Consider the following 23806-nt stretch of genomic DNA (forward strand, 5'->3'; position numbering starts at 1 on the left):
AGTGAAAATAAGTGAGAAACACTGGGAAGACACAGAGAGGGATATACTCAGAGTGTGTGTGTGTCTCAGTGATACACAAATTATCCAATAATTTCTAGCAAAAAAGATTTTAGATAGATATTTGTTAAATGAAGTGATCTAATATTATATGGTAATTATAATATTGAGTGATCACTCACAACCCCCTAACACCCCCCCAAAATAAAATAATCTCAATGGTGGTGGAGTGACAGAAATCAGTTGCTGATTATTCAATCTAAAACTTTACCTGAAAGTGTAGCCCCGCCCAATTCCACATAAAAAAATCTGGAGAAAATGAAGTCTAGAAGCTTATACAAACCATCAAATAAAATATTTTTATCTAAGGTAAATATATAAAAATCCTGCCTATGCATAAGTAGTTCAGCAATAATAAACAATATTTAATTAAAAAAGAGAAGTTTTATTCTAAAGTGATAATTAACTTATTCATCTTATGGATGAGCCACTTATATTATATTAAATAATAACAACTATATTGTTGTTTACCTTAAAGTTCTTGGACAAACACAGAAAATCCCATGTTTTCAAACAAATGTTAGGTTAGGTTATATTGAGTAAAGAGGCGCACCACCCGCATCTATATGAATCTCAGAGTTAGGACCGTCGCAGGAGTTAGGAATAAAAAATTAAACTAACCCCTCTTTATTTTCATTTATTTTAAAAATAAGCTGGGAGTGGAAGGGTCTGTACTCGCTAAGTACTTTGAAGAAAAGCACCACTCTATTTTTTTGGAACCAATCAAAGTTACATTTTTACATTGCAATTCAATATTTTAAAAGAAATTTTCGTTGAAATGCATTATAAATATTTAAAATATATAAATGTGCAGCATATTTGCTGAAAACACTAGGTCAGGAGTGAAATATGGTTTTCAGTCTGTCACATAACATATACGACTTGGATTTATTAAAATAATTAATTTAGAAAGGATTTTTAAAAATATTTATTTTTAGAATTTCATTTAAATTCAAAAACAAAATCTAAATGTTAATATTTTTGGTGTTCATTTCTTTAAGAAGGCTGTGAGACTTAAACAACAAAAAAACTTTTTTAAAAGCATAAATTATTCTTCTTGAAAAATCAAGCTCTACAGTTTTATGCCAACTTAATGACGTATATTCCGACGAACAGATGATAGATATAGAGAAATTAGTCTGTATAAAAGTGAAAAATTAGTTACTGTCTCTGTGTAGTAGAAAGTGTATTTGTTTATGCAATTCTAAATTGTACAGTTATCCCGACTAGACTTAAATTAGTTGCAAAAATAATAAAAATAGCTCCTAATGGTTTTTCTTTTTCTGAAGAAGGATTTTTTTAATGTGTGGATTTGACAGTAATACAGGGAAAGGAAAATGCCCAATGAAGATTATCATGTTTCAACCCCCGTCGTTAATAGCTTAGATTTTTTGGGAAAGGAATAGGCGCAGATTAATTCAACATACCCCTCCTTCCTTTAAATGTACCGTGTTCTGCAACTTAAAACTCCTGTAACCTATACGTCGCCACTACACAACAAAGCCTAATCTACCCATATTTTGCTATTTAAAACACTTTGGTATTGGATTTTTGTGGCTAAAATTCTCTCCAATTAAGAATTGTATGCACGTTTGTACGACAAATCTAAACTCTATGAAAAGTTCAAAAATAAGAATCGAAGTTTATATAAAAAATCAACATGAAGCCAAAATTTAAATCTTAATATTAATTTAAATATATACATTCCATGAAGCCCTTTAAATTTAAAATTAAGTTGGCTTAGTTTTATGAGTATGTAGATAATTTGGGTTTGTGTAAAATGTGTGAGAGGAATGGAGGTAGAATATACGTGGATATTATGACAATGCAAAACTTGTCAGCTAATTTGATGGAACCTAGTAATAGTGTCTAACTTTTTATCTTTGTGACGTAACAAAAATCCATCTCTTTTTTAGGGGTTTCCTTTCCCACCTCCCCTCTCATCCTTCGATTTTTGTTACGTCACAAAGATAAAAAGTTAGACACTATTACTAGGTTCCATCAAATTAGCTTGCTAACATGGAACATAGTTCATAGGTCAGTTCGTTCATTCAGTAGGATGGGGTAAAGGGGTAGGAAGGGGGAAAACTATATTTTAGCATGCTGGAAGTTTCACTTTATTAGAGAACATGAAAATCTGGTGTAAGATCCAAGTAATATTATATCCATTGTGAGAGTGTTTCATTTCTAGTGCGCTTCTATTTCCGCATAATATTTGATTAGGAATTTTTTTTGATTTGCAAAAAAAAGACAAAAAATCAAGTACATTACAGATTTCATACTAATGAAGTGTGGCAAGGGGAAGGGGTAGTTTTTTTTATGTTACAATGCTATTCTGTTCTGCTGATTTGATTCATGTCTTATCTGTGCGGAAATGTAAGAAGACCATAATTTGTTTACCATTTACCCAAACCAAATTTTCTCTCTCTCTCTCTGTCTCTTTTTCTTACTACTAACCATGAATAATTGGATATGCCAGTTTTTTATTTCAATAGAAAATAATTATAGATGAAGGGTAGAGTATCTATTCTTAACTTTTTTAAAACAACGACAATTATGGCTACAAAAAGAAAACAATGTGAAGAACCAGTGGTGTGCAGAGGGTTTTACCACATTGGGAAAAAAGGTTAGTAAAGGGAAAATAGATTAAATGACCTTTAATGCTAAAAATGTTTTGATATTATAGACAAATTACAGAGTCAGTTAATTACAACTTTTTAAAATAAACTTTCTACAGAGGCCCTAAGGCAAAATTTATTCCATTTTTCTATTCCTACATCTCTTCTGTCCTAACTTTCTGAGTTCACGTTTCCAAGATATGATTTGAAGAAAAGAATTTTGTCCCAGGGCATATTTAAACGTGTAAACAGCAAGGAGGTTCTTAAAAAAGTAGTAAGTGGTATTTTTCCACTCATGAAATGAAATCTTTAGTTATAAATTTTAGAAGGGCAGCTATTCTACAAGTAGGATATTACGCTATTCCATAAAATTATATTATGAAACACATTAAAAAATCTATTTCTGAAATTAATATAAAAATGTTCAAAGAACAAAAATAATTTTGTTTGGCCTATTTTGTTATGTTTAACTATGCTATAGGGGGCTGTACATAATTATACTTCTAAAAGTAAAAGTTTGCCCCTTGATTTCAGTATAATTTTGTATAAATTGCAATTAAATTCCTACTTTTTTTAGCAATATTGTAATATAAGTTAACTATTGAAACTAATTCATGCTTCAACCCTAATTTTGGCCCTACCGGCCCAACATAAAAGGACAATCTAAACTTAATTTAAATTTACACACATTATGTCAGAGGTCAATTGTCTAAGAAGAAATTATAACCAAAATATACGAAGAAAGAATTGCTGAATATTAATTGATGAAATGATTCATTAATTCTTCCTATTTTATAACCAACAGACCATAACATTACATAACATACATATAATAACATGTTAGTGATCAGAACCAGAAAATTCATACTTTGATAATGATAGTCAGATGTAAAATCATTTTAAAAAGCTTAGCTCATCTTTATTTATGAGACTTTATCGTTAAAAGTTATAAATCTGAAACAATTGCATTAGATTATTTGAAATTTAAAGCCTAAACTAAAATAAAGCTTCAAAATAGGATATTTTCGCATCAAAAACTAAATTAAAATAGCACAAAACCATCACAAAACACATCAAAAGCCTATTTGAAATATCATCTTGAACAAGACACGACATTTTATGCCAAAAAATTTAAATGCGTCAATTAACGTTAAGGTATTAATAAACATTCAAATAAAAAAAAACATGCTTCTTTACGTTTGTCTGGGTTTTTTTTTGTTAGAGAAACTAAATATAAGATTATTTAGAAAGTTGAAAAAAAATGTCTATCCTGAAATGTAGTTTGAGCCAACTCAACTGTGAAGAATATATATCATTTATGCTGCAAATTGTAAGAAATTTTTAAAAATTGTTTTGACAATTTTTTCTAACAAAAAACAAGGTCTTTACGCTTTGTGAATATGTAAGGACTTGAATTTTAATGATAAAAAGTTTTTTGAAAAATTTCCTATTACAAGGATACTTTTTGTTTTAAAGAAAATTGCGAAAAATGCTTGTATAACTTCCAGAAATGATGATGTATTAAATTTTCGGTCGTTAAAATGAATAAAACAGATTAAAATACGTGTGCCTTTAGCAACGATGCTATATATTGATATTTTTCATAACATGTCGAATAAAATTTGGGTCATTTAGACATTTAATGAATTACTTCTCATTATTCTGGATACCGTAATTCTTGTCTTATTTACCTAACATACAACATAAAACTTCTGTCTCATTTGAGTATTTTGAAAAAAGTTGAGTATTTAAGCAGGAAATATATAAATTTAAATTTAAAGTCTTACATAACTTTAAAATCTTAGGTTATAGATTATTTTTAAAAACTTTTATGGATCTACAAATTTAAAATGAAGATTTTCTTTAATTAAAGTCTGTACATGTACCTGTGTGACTTTTCCCATCCAACTACCCAACTATTTGATAACAAATACAAAACTTTCACCAAATTCCAAGCTATCAATGAATTTCTATTTTTATAATGCAAAAAAGTTACGACTTTAAATTCCAATGTAAAAAGTTTGGGACTACCAAAAAGTATTCATACAAGTATGTGGCATTGAATTGAACTGGGCAGAGAGAATAAAAACAAGGGCAATTATGTCAGTGGGTGGCGGCGTACCAATTATGTGTAATTAAATTTGATTTTCATGCTGTATTTCAATTACAAGTAAAATGTTAAATCAAGGTTTTGTTATTCGCAAAGTTGTTCTTAATTACTTTATTAACCAAAATCACTGTTATGATTTCGATATTTCTGCATTCTAATTTTCGTTTTTTTATAATTGCTACGCTGCTTAAGTTATGCTGGTAACTGGCCACGACCTGACAAATTTATTGGTGGCTATTTTAGTGACCATTTTACAATGTCAACGCATAATCTTGGTATGTTCATAGAACAATAGATACGTGAAGAATAGAGTATTATTTTATTAGGACATTAAAAATTACACGAGATCAAATTTAGATTAACATATTATATTTTTTATAATGTAATTGTTATAACATGGTAGATATAGATTATTAGTAGAAACGCTTAATATTACACGTATCAATAATCAGAGTAATCTCACATGTTAGCAGCATATCGATAGTGTGACAGTCTTGATTATAATGTCGATTGAAACTAAATTCTTATGTTCATTCATATATTTGCCATGTACTGATTATTTTATAAAATAGCTGTCTATTATATTTAAGTCTTTTTTATTGTCCTGACCAAAAAAATATTTATGTTATCACTTTTCACAAGACTATTTGAGTGCATCTAAAACAGACATTTCGCGGTTCCTATAAATAACAAAAACTTATTAATACAGTGGGACTTTTTCCAGGCTAGCTTGTATTTAATTGCAAATCTAAATATAAAAGACTTTAGAATTATATAACATAGAATAAGGAAAAGAGAAATGGAATTTCTGTAACTTAGATATGTTACGGAATTTTATCAACATAGCTCTACTAGATGACTATTTAAATATAAATCAGAGAGAAAATAATTTACTTATCACATATCAAATCAAAAATGAAAAAAATACGATGTTGTTATATTAATCGTTGAATGACGTTAATCATTGCCAGCTATCAATACAATGGCAGTCATATTCAAATATTAATAAAATGACAAAAATGTAAAAGATTTAATGAGAAGTAAGCAGCCATGGCTCGGCAGTCGCGTGTCAGCCTTGACTAAGCCTCAAATATTAACCCGTTTGGATATGATGCTTTGAAAAAAAAACTTTTTAAAAAGAGGGATTGCCATATTTGGGTCAGGTTAAGATTTCCAGCTAATTTTTAAATTGTAAACGTTGATTTTTCTAAGGCTTACAGACGGCTGCCAAGCCCTGAAAATAAAATTATGGTCCCCTAAAATTGACAGATTGTAACATGTAGAATTAATTTTTATATTTGATAACCTAATGTACGCAATACATATTGATGTATAAAAGTATATAAATAATAAAAAAGTAAAAGCTGATTAGTTACACTAAACAAATAAAAAAAGTTTTATTGTTATCCTTATTTGTAGATGTGTGTATTATTACTGTTGGCCTCTAGCCTAGTGCAGATGTCCCTGGCACAGGACTTCTGGGACATGGCCAGGCCCAACGACATGGCCAGCATCACAAGTCTCGAGGTCATGTGTGGCAAGACATACATGGAGGTTCAAGTCGGGTTCAACAAACCATTCAATGGAATTATTTTCAGGTAAATTTATTTTTTATGCTTATACATATCACTGAAATAAAGCATGAGACTTTCCAACATATGTATTCTCAAATATCTTACACTAGAGTTGGCTTGATATAATTATCTCCCTATTGGCTAGTTTTCTATATGCATATCTATTTCTCAATAAATCTACTTTCCTCACCCGGCATTACTATCTAAAAGAAAGTAAATATTTAATAATTTAAATGATTTTTAAAAGATTTTTTAAGTTATATTTTTTTCTTTACATTACCATCACCAAAGGGTTAATGATGATGATTACAATTTTAGTTTAATATTTGAACACACAAAATGTCGCCACAATCGAATTCTTTCAAATTTAAATTTTCTTTTTTATGATTAGAAATTAAATACATCAATATAAGGTAAATAGCAACATGAAATGAAAAAAAATAATTTATTTTTAATAAAGTAAAATAATGGGTCTTATCGTTCTGGGCAATGAGAGTTTATTATGGATTATTGGAGCACTATGAGTTTTAATCATATATTCCTTGGAAAACTTGAGCTCGTTTATAGACATTTATTTCCTATATAGATCTGACATGGATCTTGAAGCAATTAAGCAGGCCGTTTTGTACATGTTAAAAATTGGAAGATTTCATTAAATAAAAGTAATCGCAAATATACTTAGTAAATAAAGATATTGCTGGGGCGGGGGGCGGTTTTAACCTCCCCCCGGGAAACTTGAATTACCCCTCCCTTCCCCTCTTCCATTTTGAGATTTTGTAATACCTATCAATAAAGAAAGCTTCGACCTCCTTGTCAGGATGTCTGTTTGTAGGAAATTTGGCGTATCTTGGTCGTTTTTCATATGAGTTTTATTACTTGGAAAGCTAAGACAACAATCTAATCTTGTTCTGAATTTCAGCAAAGGAGCCGTTGACCAATACAACTGTATCTATGTGAAGCCTCAAACTGGTTCTTCTCAATATACTTTCAATATTTTCTATGACCAGGTGATTTATATTTTCTACAAATATCTTCAATCAATAATAATATATTTCATCCAATTAAAGTTTATATGCATGGTTTTAAAGGGATAAGACAATAGCCCATAAATTGATGTACATCCCCATTTATATAATATTACCCTTCTGTATATTACAACTAAAAGTTGAAACGTTTGGACACTCAACTAAATGAAACGACGAAAATTCAAAGTTCCCAAAGTTGTTAAGTCAACGAATAAGAAAACGATATTTTGAAACTTTGGGGACTGATGTAATAAACAGCCTAATGTCCCCCTCCTGGTTTATATGACAGTGGAGTTATATAATTAATAACAAAATTAGATCATTTTTAATTGAGTTATTAATCCATGCATTTTCGCCTGAGATTCTAAAATCTTGGCAATTTTTTAAAAATGCATTAATTACTTTAAAATTAATTGTTAATTAGAGTAATTAATTAAGAAAAAACTACATATATTAGGAGATTAATTGAGCTATTAAGTGCCTGGGTAAATTGATATGTTTTTAAAGTCTAAGATATATGAAATAAGTAGGTAATGTATATTTGTTTGGCCTATTCCATATCCCCTTATTCCATACAAAAAACAAGGATGACAACATCCATAAAAGCGAAGCACTGAAACTGTAGGACAAACGGACATTAACACTTATATAGTGTCAGAACTGAATAATCAGAATATAAATGTATAAGAGTTGAATCCAAATTGTAAGTGTAAATTTGTTGAAAAACTGCTTGATACAGGATAATTTTTATAGACATACTTACATTTTTAGGACTTGATTATAGAGTTGCTTCGCTTGAAACATTATACTTTGTTGTCCTAGGAATAAACATACCAAAAATCAGATCAATCGGATGATTAGATCACAAAAAATGTGTTGTTAAAAAAGTAAAAAAAATCAACATGCTTAAAATGGACGTACGGACATTCTTGTAATGATTATAGAGTTGCTACGCTTTCTAAATCGTACCTAATTACTAAAGGAATCACCATGCAAAGTTTAAAATCAACAGGACAATTCTAACATGTCTAAATTATAAAAAAGCTATCCGTTTGTGACGGACGTACGGACGGACGGACCGACCCTAATTTTAGAAAAGCTTCGCTTTTAAAAAACGTCAAATTTTGATAGTTAGGCCATGGATTGATTTCTTATGAAGGACACAACTGTATATTATCTTTCTAAATGTTTTATAGGGTTCAATTCGACCTGTAATTTTCTCACATTTTAAGGAAAGATAATTAAACTGTAAAACAATAAATAAAATACTTTTTAAAACAACAATTTTAGAAAAGCAACTCCTCAATAACAATGCTTGTCCGTACAGTAAGTTTCTCCGTTACTCCAGTGAAATGAATCTGCACTTCTTCTTTATTATTGGATTTTGAAATTAACATTAACATTATTGGAAATTTATGATTAATTAATCATTCCCTAAAAAGTTTGATTCAGACGAACAAATGTCTGACTGTCTGTTTTTACCGATATGGTTCTCCTTTATAGGGTAGCTTCTCATGGTCCTGGCAAGGTTTATAATGATTTGGGGGAGGGTCCACCACCCTCCTAAGAGAGATCCCCCCTGAAATTTTTTTTGACCATTTAAACAGCCTCTAGAGGCCTCTATGGGCGTAACTGCTAGTAGAAAAATAAAGAAAAATATCTATATCATCAAAGCATTAATTTTATCTTATATTTAGTGTGGAACGAAGCCTGATATGAATGGAAAATTCTACGAGAACAATATTGTCATCCAGTATGACAAAGATTTGATAGAGGTGAATATCTAACTTAAGCTCTGTTTTTCTACAACTATGGCACCCGTGTTATACATGACATACTTAATACTTATGCTATTTCTGCGGCCAGCTATTTATACCTGTCAATGGTAATACAATAGTCAGAATGGGTACATTGTTACTTCTAGTATAGATTTAAAAAGCAAAAATGCTCTAGACACCTTAATTTCGTCTTAATTTATCTGGATTTTGAACGTTTTCGGTAGCCTCCATCTTATTGGATGCAACTAAAATTTCATTTTCGCTGATACATATATACCAAAAAAAATTCGTATTTCTGACATAATTATGATAGGTATGGGATGAGGCCAAGCGTTTGAGATGTGAGTGGTACAATGATTATGAGAAGGGTATCACTAAACCCCCCATCAGAGTGTCGGATCTGGAAGTTGTAGAACTCAATTTTAGAGGTAAATTTTATTGCATTAATTAAGGGGAATAAGTAAGCGACAAACACACGAAGTCTATGAAAGCGCTTGCAGTGATATTTCCACGTTGAAGACTTTTATATATAAAATTCTTATATGAGAGCTTCTTTAATCAACACATCTACAGCCCAAAGCGACAAAGATCAAAGTGTGTCAAAAATTAGCTATGTGACGTCATAAAAACGAGGGATTATCCATCTCTTTTTTTAGGGGTTTTCTTTCCCTCTTCTCTCTTATTTTTATGACGTCACATAGCTCATTTTTGACACACTTTGATTTGATCTTTGTCCACAATACGCCTTCTTTCAAGGTTTGATTATAATTTAACTAACCATATCTTTTCTTGTTTGTTGCAAAAGATTACCCGATCTCAACACAATAATCAATCATAGGGCTTGTTGTAAATAAGACAGAAATAGATTGCTTTTCTATTGTTGTGTGCAGATTAATTATTATTAATTCATTTTTTTTACGAACTTCCATCTGAGGCTTAATAATTTTGAAATAAGGGAAGTCGATCAAGGATGTCAAAAGGGAGAAGGGTAAACAATATTTACCCCCCCCCCCCATTAAAAAAAGTTTTTCTCTTTTTTAACTAAAACTTTCGGATACAATGTTTTTCCTTCTAACTCTTTGTAATTTATATTAAAAAGTTGAGTAATTTACAAAAATGAGTCAGCTTAATTTTTGCTTTAGAGTTATATAAAAGTAACAAAAAAAAATCTTTGTCAAAGTTCAATGTCAGAACTAAATCACTGCAAGGAGCCATATGCTTAGATTTATAGTGATATCAGAGCTAAGCACGATAAAGTGTATTAAAAATTATTTATTTGTGCTTTTTTTCTCTTTTGTTTTAATAATAGCAGCTACTATTACTTTTTAAACAAGATGGTAGGTTAAATTTATACTTCTTTGGTTAATTTAGAAATAAAAAAAAAGTTAAAAGTGTTACTTGTACTACACTAATAAAAGGCATTAATATCCTTTTAGTATTCATAATCATATTAATAAAACATTAAGGTTCTTGTGTATGTTTATTAAGATCCCAGGATGGTTTTAGGCTATTCTTTTTCCAACTCTAAATCATTCGCTCCTTTTTTGAATTATACACTTTTCCTTACCCTTACAATACCTTATACCTATATTCTTATTTACCGTATGTTATATGATAATAATAATATACATACATAAAATGTGCAATAATTGTAAATTAAAGTTATAGTATGCACTTGTGTTTGAATTAATTTTCTCGTATTCATTCGAATCCGGTGGATAGGAACCGGTTCTCATCCATACGAAAAAACTATGTCTAGCATCGTATTATATCCAGCTTTCTACGAATATAAAAATGTACAATCATAAGTTTAAAACCAGGGGCACATAGGGGCTAAAAAACTGGTTTTAATCTTATAATTGTACATTCTATATCCGCGGAAAGCCGTTTATAATACGATGCGAGAAATAACTAATCATTATTTTACTGAAATTGATGTTTTTAAAATATATTCTAATGTTACATTTTGATTTTTTCCGTAAGGATTACTTTTTTTAAAAAACCAGGTAATTTAAGGTAAGGGGAAAAGATAAGGACAAGAGATGGGGATGTTAATGGATGTAAGAAATTCTTCAAAGAAACATCGGCAAAATTACAGAAGAACAGATAGACAGTCAAACCGACACAAACAGTCAAAGAGGGACTTAGTTAAAAAAAACTTGACCAGAATTAATTTTAAGACAAATGGATAAATATTTCATCGCCTAGAACAATAACTAAAACTGTAAATGAACCAATCCATAAAGCCATCTATTTTTCTATCCATCCATCTAAATGTATGTTCACATACATCCATGCGTCTAGCTATACATCCAACTATAAATCCACCTTTATATCTCCATATCCATCCATCTCTATATTTTATTTATGGTATATATATCCATCCTTCCTTCTATCCATTTATCTATCATCCATTTAGTCTAAATCTGTCTGTCTGATATATGATTATAGATTAAGTTCTAATAGCATATCATCAACTCAGTTTTTAATGATGGTGAAATTCACATAATTGTCTGTATATTCAATAGATGTGTATAATAGATTACAAATTTTACTTTCTTTAAATGTCCCAAACATAAATTTGTAATTTTCAGCCAACAGAAAAGATATGCAAAAAATGATATCTAAGAGACAGGTGACAAATATAGTATATTGTTTAGTCGCCGATATGTTGCAAACAATAATTTAAATATATGTTTTATGGTGATTTTCTTCAAGGTGCTTAGTCGATCACATAACCCCCCTCCACCTACCAACCCGTTATTTTGAAATTAATGCGATGAGGGGTAGTATTTAGTTTCTTAGTTTATTACCCTATGTTAATGTATGGTTATATTGAGTACAGGGTAACCCTACAGGGTTAGCCCACCCGCAATGCCTAAAAATTGAGAGAGAAAAAATCCCCCCTCCCCTTTTAATTCAATTTTTTTTGTTCCCGATGGCTCTATGAGGGGAAGCAACAGATTAATAGAAATAGGAAGCATTACATCTAACTCTTGGTCAATTATAATCTTATATAATTTGTTAAAGTTTAATCACAGTGAAAGTTTATTGATATTTATTATTTACTTCCAACAAAAAACAAGATATTATTCATCTTAATTTGGATAATAAAATTTTACAAGAGCAGAATATAGTTTTGGAAACAAGAGCTACTATAATCATAAGTAGCGTATCACAAAAAAACTCCACATATTATGATATATTAAAAATAGTCTGATGAACAGATGTAAAATATGTCAGTGGAATCTTCACTTCTGTCATACTTTCACTGACAGGCAGTACAAAAAATTCTTTGTATAGATTTAAAAAGGGCTGAAAATTAAAGTACGAATCAGAATTGCATGGTATTTGTTATTATTTACGTCAAAATGCATTAATTGTACTTCTATCAAGGGCAACTATGTTCAGAGAAAATTTGAATTTGAATATTTTTTTATTTCTTTTTAATTGATGTATCCAAGGACAACTTTGTCAATAGAAGCTCAGTAAACAAGCTGACACATTTTTATGGACGAACTAACGGACAGATAAAGTGGAGTATAAAGTAGCTCCGCGACTAAAAAGGTAGCTAAAATAGCAAATAAATTGTACAAAATAAAGGTGCAAAATATTAATGATTTTTTTTTACAATTGCATTTCATGGTTCTTGATATGGCATGACAAATATTTCTGATAATATCAGGGACAAAGGGATATTTTCATGATGAATGGACATTCTATAAAACTGAAACATTATGCAAAATATAGAATAATATGATAGGACAAATACTTCTTATAATATCCGTAATTTCTAATACTACATGGTTAATTAATCATGCAAAGTAAAGAGACAGAAAATGTACAGACCGTATTTAAAAATATGAATTTAAACTAAGAAAAACAATAAGACACTTTTGTTGATGTCAATATGTAAAAATAATTGTATCTCCCTATTCCTGTATTGAAAGTGGCAATTTTTCACATCTGATAAACTGTCATACATCATTTAAGGCTGTTTTTTGGAGCATGTGTATACATTTAAATAACACTTGAAAGAATGCTTATGCCACCCTATTGGTATGGAGTGATTTCAATATTTAAGGAACTGATTCTGTTACTAGATGTGCATTCATTTTTATGAGTTATATGTGGCGCTAAAATAGATTTTTCTGTGTTTAAATTAATGATCCTTGCATATATTATTAGTATTTACACTAGTTTCTCTTTTTTGTAGCGAAGCTATCTATAACTCACGTTTCTGTCTTTTCGTCCGCCCATCTTTCCGCCTTCCTGTACGGTTAAGGAGAAGCGTGATTTACTCAACTTCTATTGACGACAAGAAGCTAAATTTGTGTTAGATACAAAGCTGTTTATTCTATTTTGATATTCCATCATAATAAATACAATTAAACTATACATATATTTGTATATCTACCTATCTTTCTACAGCCCATCTATATCTGCATGCAATCAACCTTCTATATATCTATCCAAAAATAAACTAACAATCTATCTGCACAAATCAGCCATCTATTCATGCATCTAATTACTCATCTATTTATTTATCCATTTTACAATTTATTTATATATTTAATATCCAATATTCATGCAATGTATATCCAATATCCGTGTATAGGTGTATCCATATATTCACATCAGTGAATTAGTCCATCTATCTAACTATTTTTCTATATTTCTATCTATCTAGGTGATAATGTTGACTGCTGGATGGAGATCCAACATGGCAAAGGCCCATGGGCTAGTGTTGTCAATGGAATCGTCCCCCTGGGCACAACCCTAACCATGGTCGTCGGTATCAAGGATAAATTAGGTAGACATTTTCTTTTAATATAAAATACTTCTTCTTTGATTTTGAAATAGTTTTTCTTAGTGTTTAGGCAAGAATGGGATTCAGATTAATTCATCTGCCTTTTCATTTCTTAATTTATTATTTTTTTAAAATAAAGTTTTTGAATGGGCATGCTGATACCAATAACGAAAACACGAAACATATATACGTATTTTTGTAGGTCAGCAAATAGTAGAATCCCTTTCTCCTATTTCTAGCCCCTGCGGGGGCTCTAACTCTGCGGGGCCAATTACCTAACCCTGTGGGGCAATCACCTAACACAATATAACCTAACCTAACCTAAAATAACCTATAAAAAGCCATTTTAAAAATACGAAGAATCGCTCCTTATGGAGGGATGTCGTGGAAAGGACTATACCCGAATTGACGACCTTTATATATGCCCCAAAATAATATTTTAGATTTATTTCGCTTGTTGGTTATACCTTATTCCTGGGCATGGGCTAAAAAATTCGTAGGCCAATTTTCTAAAGCCAAAAGTATTCACATAAATATGTAAAAGCTTACAACATACAAGACAATATAGTGATGGTAATCGTTGCGGAGATCGTAAATAAAACATAATAGTTATTTCTCGCATTGTATTATAAACAGCTTTCCGCGGATATAGAGTTTACAATTATAAGATTAAAGCCAGTTTTTATAGCCCCGAGATGCCGAAGGCGCGGGCTAAAAAAACTAGTTTTAATCTGATGATTGTACATTTTTATATTCGTAGAAAGCTGGATATAATACGATGCTAGACATAGTTTTTTCGTATGGATGAGAACCGGTTCCTATTCACCGGATTCGAATGAATACGAGAAATACAAGTTTCATTGTTGGTTAATACAATTTAATAATTAAAAGTTGAATTGATTTAATTTTTGTTTAATTTAATTTAAGTTTAATCAAAGTTAATAGAGAATCAATAAAATAATTTAAGATGTCATAATAATTGTCTTAATAGTTTTCTTTCTAAAACTTTACATAAGACGCATTCCCTTTTCTTTCCCATTCTACTCCCTCCTACTCCAAATGACATTGATTTTTCAACTTATTATTTTATTTTTCTATAGCATATGTCTTATATCAAATCTTTATGTAATTGATGTGAAAATCTTTACTTTCATTTTCAAAAAAACTGAAAATATTTATTTATTTTCAATTAAATATGAAAATAGAAAAAATATTAAGTTACATATAATCTTAAGTATTTGAAGAATAGTAATTTACCGCATCGTATTATAGTAACTTTCCACAAATATCAAAATGAAAAATTGTAAGATTCGTGGAAAATTGTCTGTAATAATTGTGATCCTATGCACGATTTTTCAGTATGGCTGAGAGCCGGTTCTAATCCTGTGGATATTAATCGGTTTCGAAACCATACTGGAAAGTATGTTGCATACAAGGTAGTTTCCTTCCTTTTGTTTTGCTCTGTTTCTTTCCCCTATTATAAACCATCTGTTATAATTAACAAATTCTGTAATAGTGTGTGTTAATCAAAGCTAAATATTGAAGCAAATTGGTAACTCTAGTGTTTTATAAACACACTTAACCCTTTACAGTCGGGCCCCTTGCCGCACCTTAATCGGTCGGGGGGGGGGGGGGCGCCCCCCCCTAATTATCTCAGTTCCTATTAGAGCTAGAGGGCTAAATTTTTTTGTGCAAGTCCCTGTTAGATAATAAATTTCCGACCTTTTATAAGTCTAAGTCAATTTTCGCTTCCTTCACCCTTTTATTTAACAACCTTTGTTTTTAGGTCTTTTTTTATTTAAAAATTTCAAACGGCTGTAATTTTCTTATTTTTGAAGCTAGAAGAAAAATTTTTTCCCAGAAAATGTTTATTTTTATGTAAATTTTACATTAGAAATATCAAAATATAAATTTCAGCGGCCGCAGCTGTACTTGGCAGCTGCCAGCCGCCGCAGTCGGCGGTCGGCGGGAAAACGGCGGCGGATCTTCATGAAATTTTAATACGTTATGTAGACATGTAAGAAAAGCTTAAGTTTAAAATTTGAAGTCTCTAAGTCAAAAATTGCGGCCACAGGAGCCTTTTAAAGATTTCTGGAGACCTGGAGGATCAGGACCTGCAGGATCATACCTGGAACCTGAAAGTGACTTGAACACCTGTTTTTCATATAAGGATGTACTACTAGAGGATTTTTTAGTATTTTGGTATGATAAAATGCTTTGTTTTAGTCAAAAAATTATTTTTGCTCTTTACCTGGATGACCCTGCCAGGTTTGCTAGCATCCTGTGCCCGCCAGGATGGAGATATTCAAAAAATTCCAACTCTCAGTTATGTGTCATACCCATACTTAAAAAGTCAAGCAGTTTGGGCTCTTTATCTTTCACACACAGAAAATGAGATAGAAAAAACCGGATGGGGGGGGCGTTCAACTGACCGTTAAGGGTTAAAGAGAATGTCTTTGGTATAATAATTTTTGAGAAACAAATCTGAAACTCTTTTTATCTGGTTAATTTTAAGCATAAAGATTTGAAACCTTTTGAAATTAAGCCAACTTATACATTTACAAGATTCGTTTATTCCTTATTGGACCTCTTATCTCACCAATCAGTGTCATACAACGTACTAGTTTTTCGCAAATGATTTCTTAAATTAATATGCCTTATATTTCATTAAAAAATTCTTATGTGATTTCTATAAACTAGAAAACAACGCTTTATGTTGACAGTTTCAGCTTTAAACATACTGTAACAGTGTGGGATTTTGATTCATAGAAACAGCTTTAAATTACATCTTTGCCATGTAACAATAACATAACAATGTAAGGGTTAAACTCTTTATTAATTACAATTACAATAATGTTCATTTCAATTTATTGAGGTAATTTCAATAATGGGAGTAGTAAGAGAAACCTAATACTATTTCTTTTTTTAATTGGAGGGTGAAGTTTGAAATTGTTAGTAAGATTGAACCGTCGTACTTGACTGTAAAAATGTGTTTTAATATTCTCAAGACTTGAGATTTTCTTAATCATTTTTGTCTATTTCTTCTTATTCAGAAAAGGGAAAAAGAATCTAAATATTAATTAAAAATATAAGGCAAAAAATTTCTAAGGAACTTAAATAAAAATCAAACTTGTGGTAAACATTGACAAATTCTAGGATTTATATTTCTTATTCTCTTGCGAATAGCACAACCAAACATTTACGACGGATTTAATTTTATTTTCCTAGTAACTTCTCAAGTCTTTGAGATGTTTATACTTTCTCTTTCACTTCACATCCCACCTCTCCCTACCCCTGACCCCTAAACTCCTAAACTCTCCGCTTTTTTTCTCAGAGTATGTGTGTGTATTTGTGTGTGTTTGTGTGTGTGTGTGTGTGTTTGTGTGTGTGTGTGTGTGTGTGTGTGTGTGTGTGTATGTGTGTGATTGTATACATATGTGTGTGTGGTATTTTAAAGAGGTTTACAGTTAAAACATTTGGCCAGGAGATGAGAAAAAAAGGTCTTAAATTGTTTTCTCTTTAGATTAAATAACTTTCTGGCTAATAATAACATCTTTAAAACTCCAAATGATGTTCTCTAAAGCCCCCTTTACTTCTTTCGCTTTTGATATTTGTTTGACAAAAAAAGTTTTAAGAAAAGAAGTTTTTCAAGGATAATACCACTGTATAGTATCTTCCGAAAAATTTTTGAATCAATTGGTCACGATTTAATACTGACAGACACACCTTACTATATAGGAAAGAAAAAAACATAAAACCATATTAAAGCAACCCTTAACCTTTATTGAATATGCATTCTTTACTTTAACTATACTTTAAATAAATCAGTTATCAATAGATTATATATACATCCCGTAGATTCAGCTTTATCCTTTATATTTAAAGAAATAGTTTATAGAATTTTTAAATTTTCTGCAAAATAAGGCGTTTGTAGCTGTCTATATTGCCCTAGCAAAATGGGGATATATGCCACTGCTTTTGGCCTACCTATTCTATTTACGTCAGGAAATACCCTATACCCCATCTCTTTTCTAGGGGGTTTCTTTCCCCCTTCCCTTTCTCTTTCCCTCCACTATGACGTCAATAGAATAGGTAGGCCAAAAGCGGTGACATCTATCCCAATTTTCCTAGGGAACTAAACACAACTACGGCGTTTTACTCAAATGTAACAAATTGTATCCAAAAGTGAGTTATGGCTTTGAACAAAATTGCCCTTGACTTTATAGGACTTATCTAAATAATCTCTCCCTTCAACAATATAAAGTTCAATGTTAAAGCTCATAAATTGAACAATTAACCATTTTATTGTAACAAACAAATAGAAAGAGAAGAAAGGAAATGTGTCGATGATAATAATGGATACATGATACGTGGATATAGTGAGAGAGATTCTCACATACCCTTATAAAATAATTCTCCAAGCTGGCTAATATAGCGATCTCAACACCCACCCCTTTTATGATTCCTCTCCTCCCCCCCCCCCCATTCATCCTCCCTTACCATAACGTATTGACAAATATCTAAGGACTCCATAGGCAACCTAAAGTTTGTTCAACACAATCAAGATTTAATAAAAATCATAAAAGATTTAAACGAAAGATTGAGGTAGTAAAGAAAAACCTTTTATGTGCGCTCTTTTAGTAAGCCTTATTCATATGTAGGCATATTGCAGAGTAGCTGTGACTCAATGATTTAAGTAAAGGAACTTTTCCATGTTCAAATATAGTGTGCATGAAGGAAATAACAATCTTCTATCTTTTGGTAGTTATTGTATCAAAATCATTTCAGTAGTTAATAATTATTCATACTAAGTTTCTTAATTGATTGATTAATTTATCAAACACTGTTTCAAAGCCTTGAGATGTTAGGAGAAACATTTTGAATTATTTATGTGGTCGTTTGTAAATGTAGTATCACACTAGAAATTACTTAATATTAGTAGGATTGTTTTGTTAAACTGCTGTTATTATATGACTTTAGAACCATTTAAGATAATAAGAGCGTCATCTGCTTATAAACTGCATAGGATAGGCCCTAGTCACTGTAAACTCTAAAAAAAATAACTGAAAAACACCTTCAATACACAATACATTTAAGATAATATGAATATTTTGTTGTACTCGTGCTAATTGTCTTATTTTATACTAATGAATATATTATATCAACATAGGACTATCGCTTTAGTTAGGTATAAATGGTTTAAATCATCCATGGTCAGAAAAACTGTCTACGTATTTAACGAACAAATGAAAATAATAGTTTTAACCCTTGACGCTATGCCTATTATAAACTGTCATATAACACAAGCATAGGAATAGGGTTTTCTAAGGCTTTTATATTTGTTTGTATTTAAGTAAGCCTAAAGAAGCATAACTAATTTATAGCCTACTACATTTTTGTATGATTTGGCCTATTGCTGACATAAACAACAACAAGAAACATTAAACCAATTGAGTTCTACATTTTAGCCTTGATATAGGTTCTAATATGGTTTGAGGCCTATCTATATTCTAACTTGTTATTGTGGCCCTGGATTCAAGAGGTTCAGCCGCTACTATGTTAAAAAAATGAAAATTGCAACCACAATTATTATGGAAGGAACGAATATTTGTTGCCCAAGTAAATTCATGATGGAGCGTAAGCTCTATAAATAAAGATTTTTTACAGTGTTTAATAACTAGGTGCAGACCTTGACTTAAAACAAAATGTATGTCAGTGTTAATAAGCTAGATTTTATCAATAGTGCGGCTCTTTTTTATTTAACTTTACTTCCAAAATGTAAACATGTTTCAATAAGAGAATTGCGCGATTCTGTTCATTAATAAATTCCGAATTTAATAAAGAATAAAATTCTTTAAAAATCATTTACTTTTAAGAGGTTTGGTGATTTCTTATAAATTGAATTATAAAAAAATATATTCTCACAAAAAGAAACATAATAAGTTCTTTAATAGAGAAAAAAAAATCATAATGATAGGCCAAATCCTATTAAATTATTAAGGTACTCAATAAGTAAGGGCATCCTAATCAACATCAATGAAACAACATGGGAAACCTTAACTTCTATAGGCCAGTCTAAGAAAAACTATAATGGCCAAATATGCATACTGAAATATTAGATTATTTTTAGTTTTAATTGACATTTTTAGGAAGGAACAGATATCAAAGTTGATCTATTGTTTTAGGTGAATTTGACATGCGAGTTAAAAGTTGTTCAGCTGAGGCCGAGAATTCAGAAGTCATATATCTTACTGATGAGAACGGATGTGTTCTTAGACCAAAAATGATTTCTAGGTATATTTTCTTGCCTTTTGTTTTTCCTATTATTATATAAAGTATAAAGTAGTAAGCTTTTTTTGGCCGTATCGAAGGATCTCGCTAACCGCTGAACCGATATGGTTCTTCTTCACCGTGAAGCTTCTTATATGTCCTGGGATGCTTTTAGACTATCTTATTTTTATATGTAAGTATTGGTATGGTTTTTGGCTATTTTTCTGCCCTTCCATATTCCTCCGATTATAGAGCCCCCTAGATGCTTGGGGCGCAGCCGCTATTATATTATATAATGCATGCATATGTTGGTTTAGGAAATCTTCACAAAAAAAACATACCATATCTTGAATAACAGCAGAGAATAATATTACGGACTGACGGATGGACAAAGTGAATTATAGACTATCCTTTCTACTTGTAAATATTCTTATTGCTAGGTTTATGAAGATAGCTGGCTCAGGAACAAGAGCTGATGTAATGACCTACGCTTTCTTCCATGCCTTCAAATTCCCGGATTCCATGTCGGTACAGATCAAGTGTAAGGTAATATTATCTTTTAAAAATTAATTGCATACCAATGAAAAGCTTTAATAGATAATTTGTCAATCGAGAAAAAAAAGTTGAATACTCCTGACCTTATTCCAGTAAAGTACACAGCATGGTGGTGTGGAACCATAAGGGGTGAAAAAAAAAGAGGGAAGGCATTCCATCCCAATATAACTTACCTGGCCTATCACAGGTACTGCCCTATCCCAAACATTTCGAATAATCATTGGAATTCATAATGTTAAATGACAAAACAAATGAAAATAAGAGTTTTAGATTAGAAAAAGCTGGAAAAAGTTTTAACTTTTATTTTTTCAGGTTGAAATCTGTCGGTTTGGGTGTCCCGAGCACTGCGATGCATCTGCCCAACAATATCAACAAAGATCTGAACAGGATATATCCGCCTCCATCAACATTCCCAGCCCAAGCTATCGTGGCCGCGAAGACAATGCTCCTCGCTACCTTCGACGCACACAGACAAACATAACCCCCGCCATTTCGCCCATCGAAAATCCCCAAGTTGAACGCAAGACAGGCAAGGCTATGGAAAATGTTCAGAATCCTAGAATTAATATTGGAGGAAATAATGGACCTGCCAGTTTATTTGGCATTCTTCCTTTACCAAAATTGCCTAACTTGTTCTCAAAAAATTCTCGAAATAATGAACCCCCTCAAAATGAGCAGCCACCGCCACCCAACAGCCAGGTGAGGTCAAACAACGTGCCCCTGCACAGAACAGTTTCCAATTCACCAAATCACCTGGTTGACCACCAGTTTGCCAGAGATATTTCTCCATCGCTGGGCGATATCGGGGCTGCCGACATTGAGGAAGGATTTCCCCACGGACCACGTGATCTTTCCCGCCACAAGAGAACAGCTGATCTAGACGCGGGAGAGGAACAATATTTGTCCAGATCAAGGCGGGCTGTTGAAGAGATGGGCGTCCATTTTGGATTCCAGGTTCTGTCTCAGCAGGATTTGGCCTTCAGGCTGGAGAATGAGGATGAATCACAGGCTGGTGTCATGGTTTTCCAGGTAAATTTATATATCCGCATTCAACGCATTGTTTCAAGTTTTTATGGATTTCAATAAAAACAGTGGGTAATTTACAGGGATCTTAGCTCTTCGTTCAAAAGTTGTGGCACTTTGTTGATTTATACAACCCAACCAAGATATGATAGGTGTCCAAAAAGTTTAGATTGAAGAAGTGTATTCAAATTTTTGGAGACAAGTATAATTTACTGTTCAGTGTACCCATCCTCCATGATAAAATTTAAAATCTATCCTTGCTTTTACATTTTAGGGTAAGATTAAGCCTGAAGAAGTAATCTACGGAGTGTGCCTGTCTGCCAGCAAATTATCCGTCATCTTTGTCCTCTTGTCCATCCTGGCAGTCGCATCCGTTCTTATCTCAATCTTCTACTGTTATAGAAAGTTCTTCAACACCAAGCAAGTCAGATAATACAGCTGACACACCCAGCATTGTATAAACAATAATGCTTAGTTCGAATGAAAAAGTGCCTTTGCAAAAAAAAATCTAAGCACAATACCTCACCCATCTTTACCCTTACATTATAATCTCAATTCTTGCACTGTAAAAAATTACCTATTCATATATTAGAATCAATTAAACTTTTTTCAAACAAACAATATGATTCAAAATTCAAACTTTCCAAACTTTTTGCAAAAAAAATACAGGTTAGATTTTTTCTCAAATATTGCAAATTTTTGAATAAAAATGCTAGGAATTATTTTTACAGTGTATTATAAACCCGCTAACACCGCATTTGAAAAGGTATTGTATTAAATTAAATGTGACATTTTCACAAATTAGGTTAACTATCAGTGTTAAAATCAATTAATAACTATCAACACAATTGATTATAAAGTTAAACAGTGAAAAAAAAATAATAATTTAAAGTATTTTTTTGATATTGTTTTTAAAATTCGATTAAATTGAGAGCTTGTCTCAAACCAAACCATAGTTTTGATTTTTTTAAATACACAAAAACAAAAGAAAAAATATCCTAAAATGTATTTGTATTTTTAAATATACAGCTTATATCTTGTAAATGTTTGAATGACACCCTCTAATGGCAGCTTTATTTAAGACCACCTTAAAGTTTTAATATTTACTGTGATCAAACTTTTTAGATTAATTCATTTCTTACATTTTTACAATATTTGATTTAGAAAAGAAGTAGAATTAGAATTTTAGTTAAATTTACACCATGTTTTTGTTTTTATTAATTTAAATATTCATTATTATATACAATTTAGTATGTCATATATAATCAAAGGTCTTCCTTAATTATGTATTTATTTAGTATTAAAAGCCTTATCTAAAAAATTTTATTTATAAGTTTTATGATTAGTATGCCTATGTAATAATGATCTTTAATATACATTTTTTAAAAAAGTTATATAAACTTTGAAATCCAAGGCTTTATTTATGTTAAGAAAATTAGAATATAGTTTTAAAGAAAATAAAAATTATACTTTTATAACACAAATCTAAATTTTCAAGTTTTAATTTTTCCAACACTTTATATATGAATAATTTTTACAAATTAAATTAAATCTCAAGTAATACGTGTACATTTAAAATTTGTGTAGATAGATTATTTTATTAACATCAATAAAAATTTACTAAAATGTTTTTTTTGAAAAATAATCAAAAGCAACATTATACTTATTGGTCTATCATCTTTTAGAATTAAATTTCAAATTTAATTTTTAATTGTAGCTTTTTAAGTTTATAATGTAAAGGTGAAACATATCATAAACATACCATTTTAGAAAAAGATAACAATTCTTCCAAGTATTTTTAAATCTTTTAGAGATAAAAGATAAAAATACTAATATTCTGTCTTGCTTCTGAATGTGTATGAAATGTGAAACGAAGTGTAATATTAATCATATCTATGTAAATAACAATTAATCAGTGTATGTTACCATTTTAGTTTTTATTGTTTAATATTTTTGTTGGTGGATTAATAAAATTTGGTACCTTAA

The 23806-nt window shown here is 30.7% G+C and overlaps 1 protein-coding gene across 1 annotated transcript; it reads left to right on the top strand.

Annotated features, from left to right (window-relative positions):
• Positions 1–23806, top strand: LOC145310570 (uncharacterized). Its single transcript, XM_080150464.1, has 10 exons — positions 1–366; positions 6205–6383; positions 7279–7366; positions 9082–9159; positions 9476–9590; positions 13853–13975; positions 20158–20266; positions 20683–20788; positions 21110–21826; positions 22095–23806. The coding sequence occupies exons 1-10, from the start codon at positions 316–318 to the stop codon at positions 22251–22253; spliced, it is 1725 nt and encodes a 574-aa protein (XP_080006590.1). The 5' UTR covers positions 1–315; the 3' UTR covers positions 22254–23806.

The sequence above is a fragment of the Acartia tonsa genome, chromosome 2 (genome assembly GCF_053477335.1).
Source record: "Acartia tonsa isolate MP-2025a chromosome 2, ASM5347733v1, whole genome shotgun sequence".
In the NCBI taxonomy this organism is placed as follows: Eukaryota; Metazoa; Arthropoda; class Copepoda; order Calanoida; family Acartiidae; genus Acartia; species Acartia tonsa.

Excerpts from the sequence above, each read along its gene's own strand:
- LOC145310570 (XM_080150464.1), top strand. The coding sequence starts at position 316 with ATGAAGTCTAGAAGCTTATACAAACCATCAAATAAAATATTTTTATCT. Across the intron at positions 367-6,204 it reads ATAAAATATTTTTATCTAAG|ATGTGTGTATTATTACTGTT; the intron begins GTAAATATATAA and ends CCTTATTTGTAG. Across the intron at positions 6,384-7,278 it reads TTCAATGGAATTATTTTCAG|CAAAGGAGCCGTTGACCAAT; the intron begins GTAAATTTATTT and ends TCTGAATTTCAG.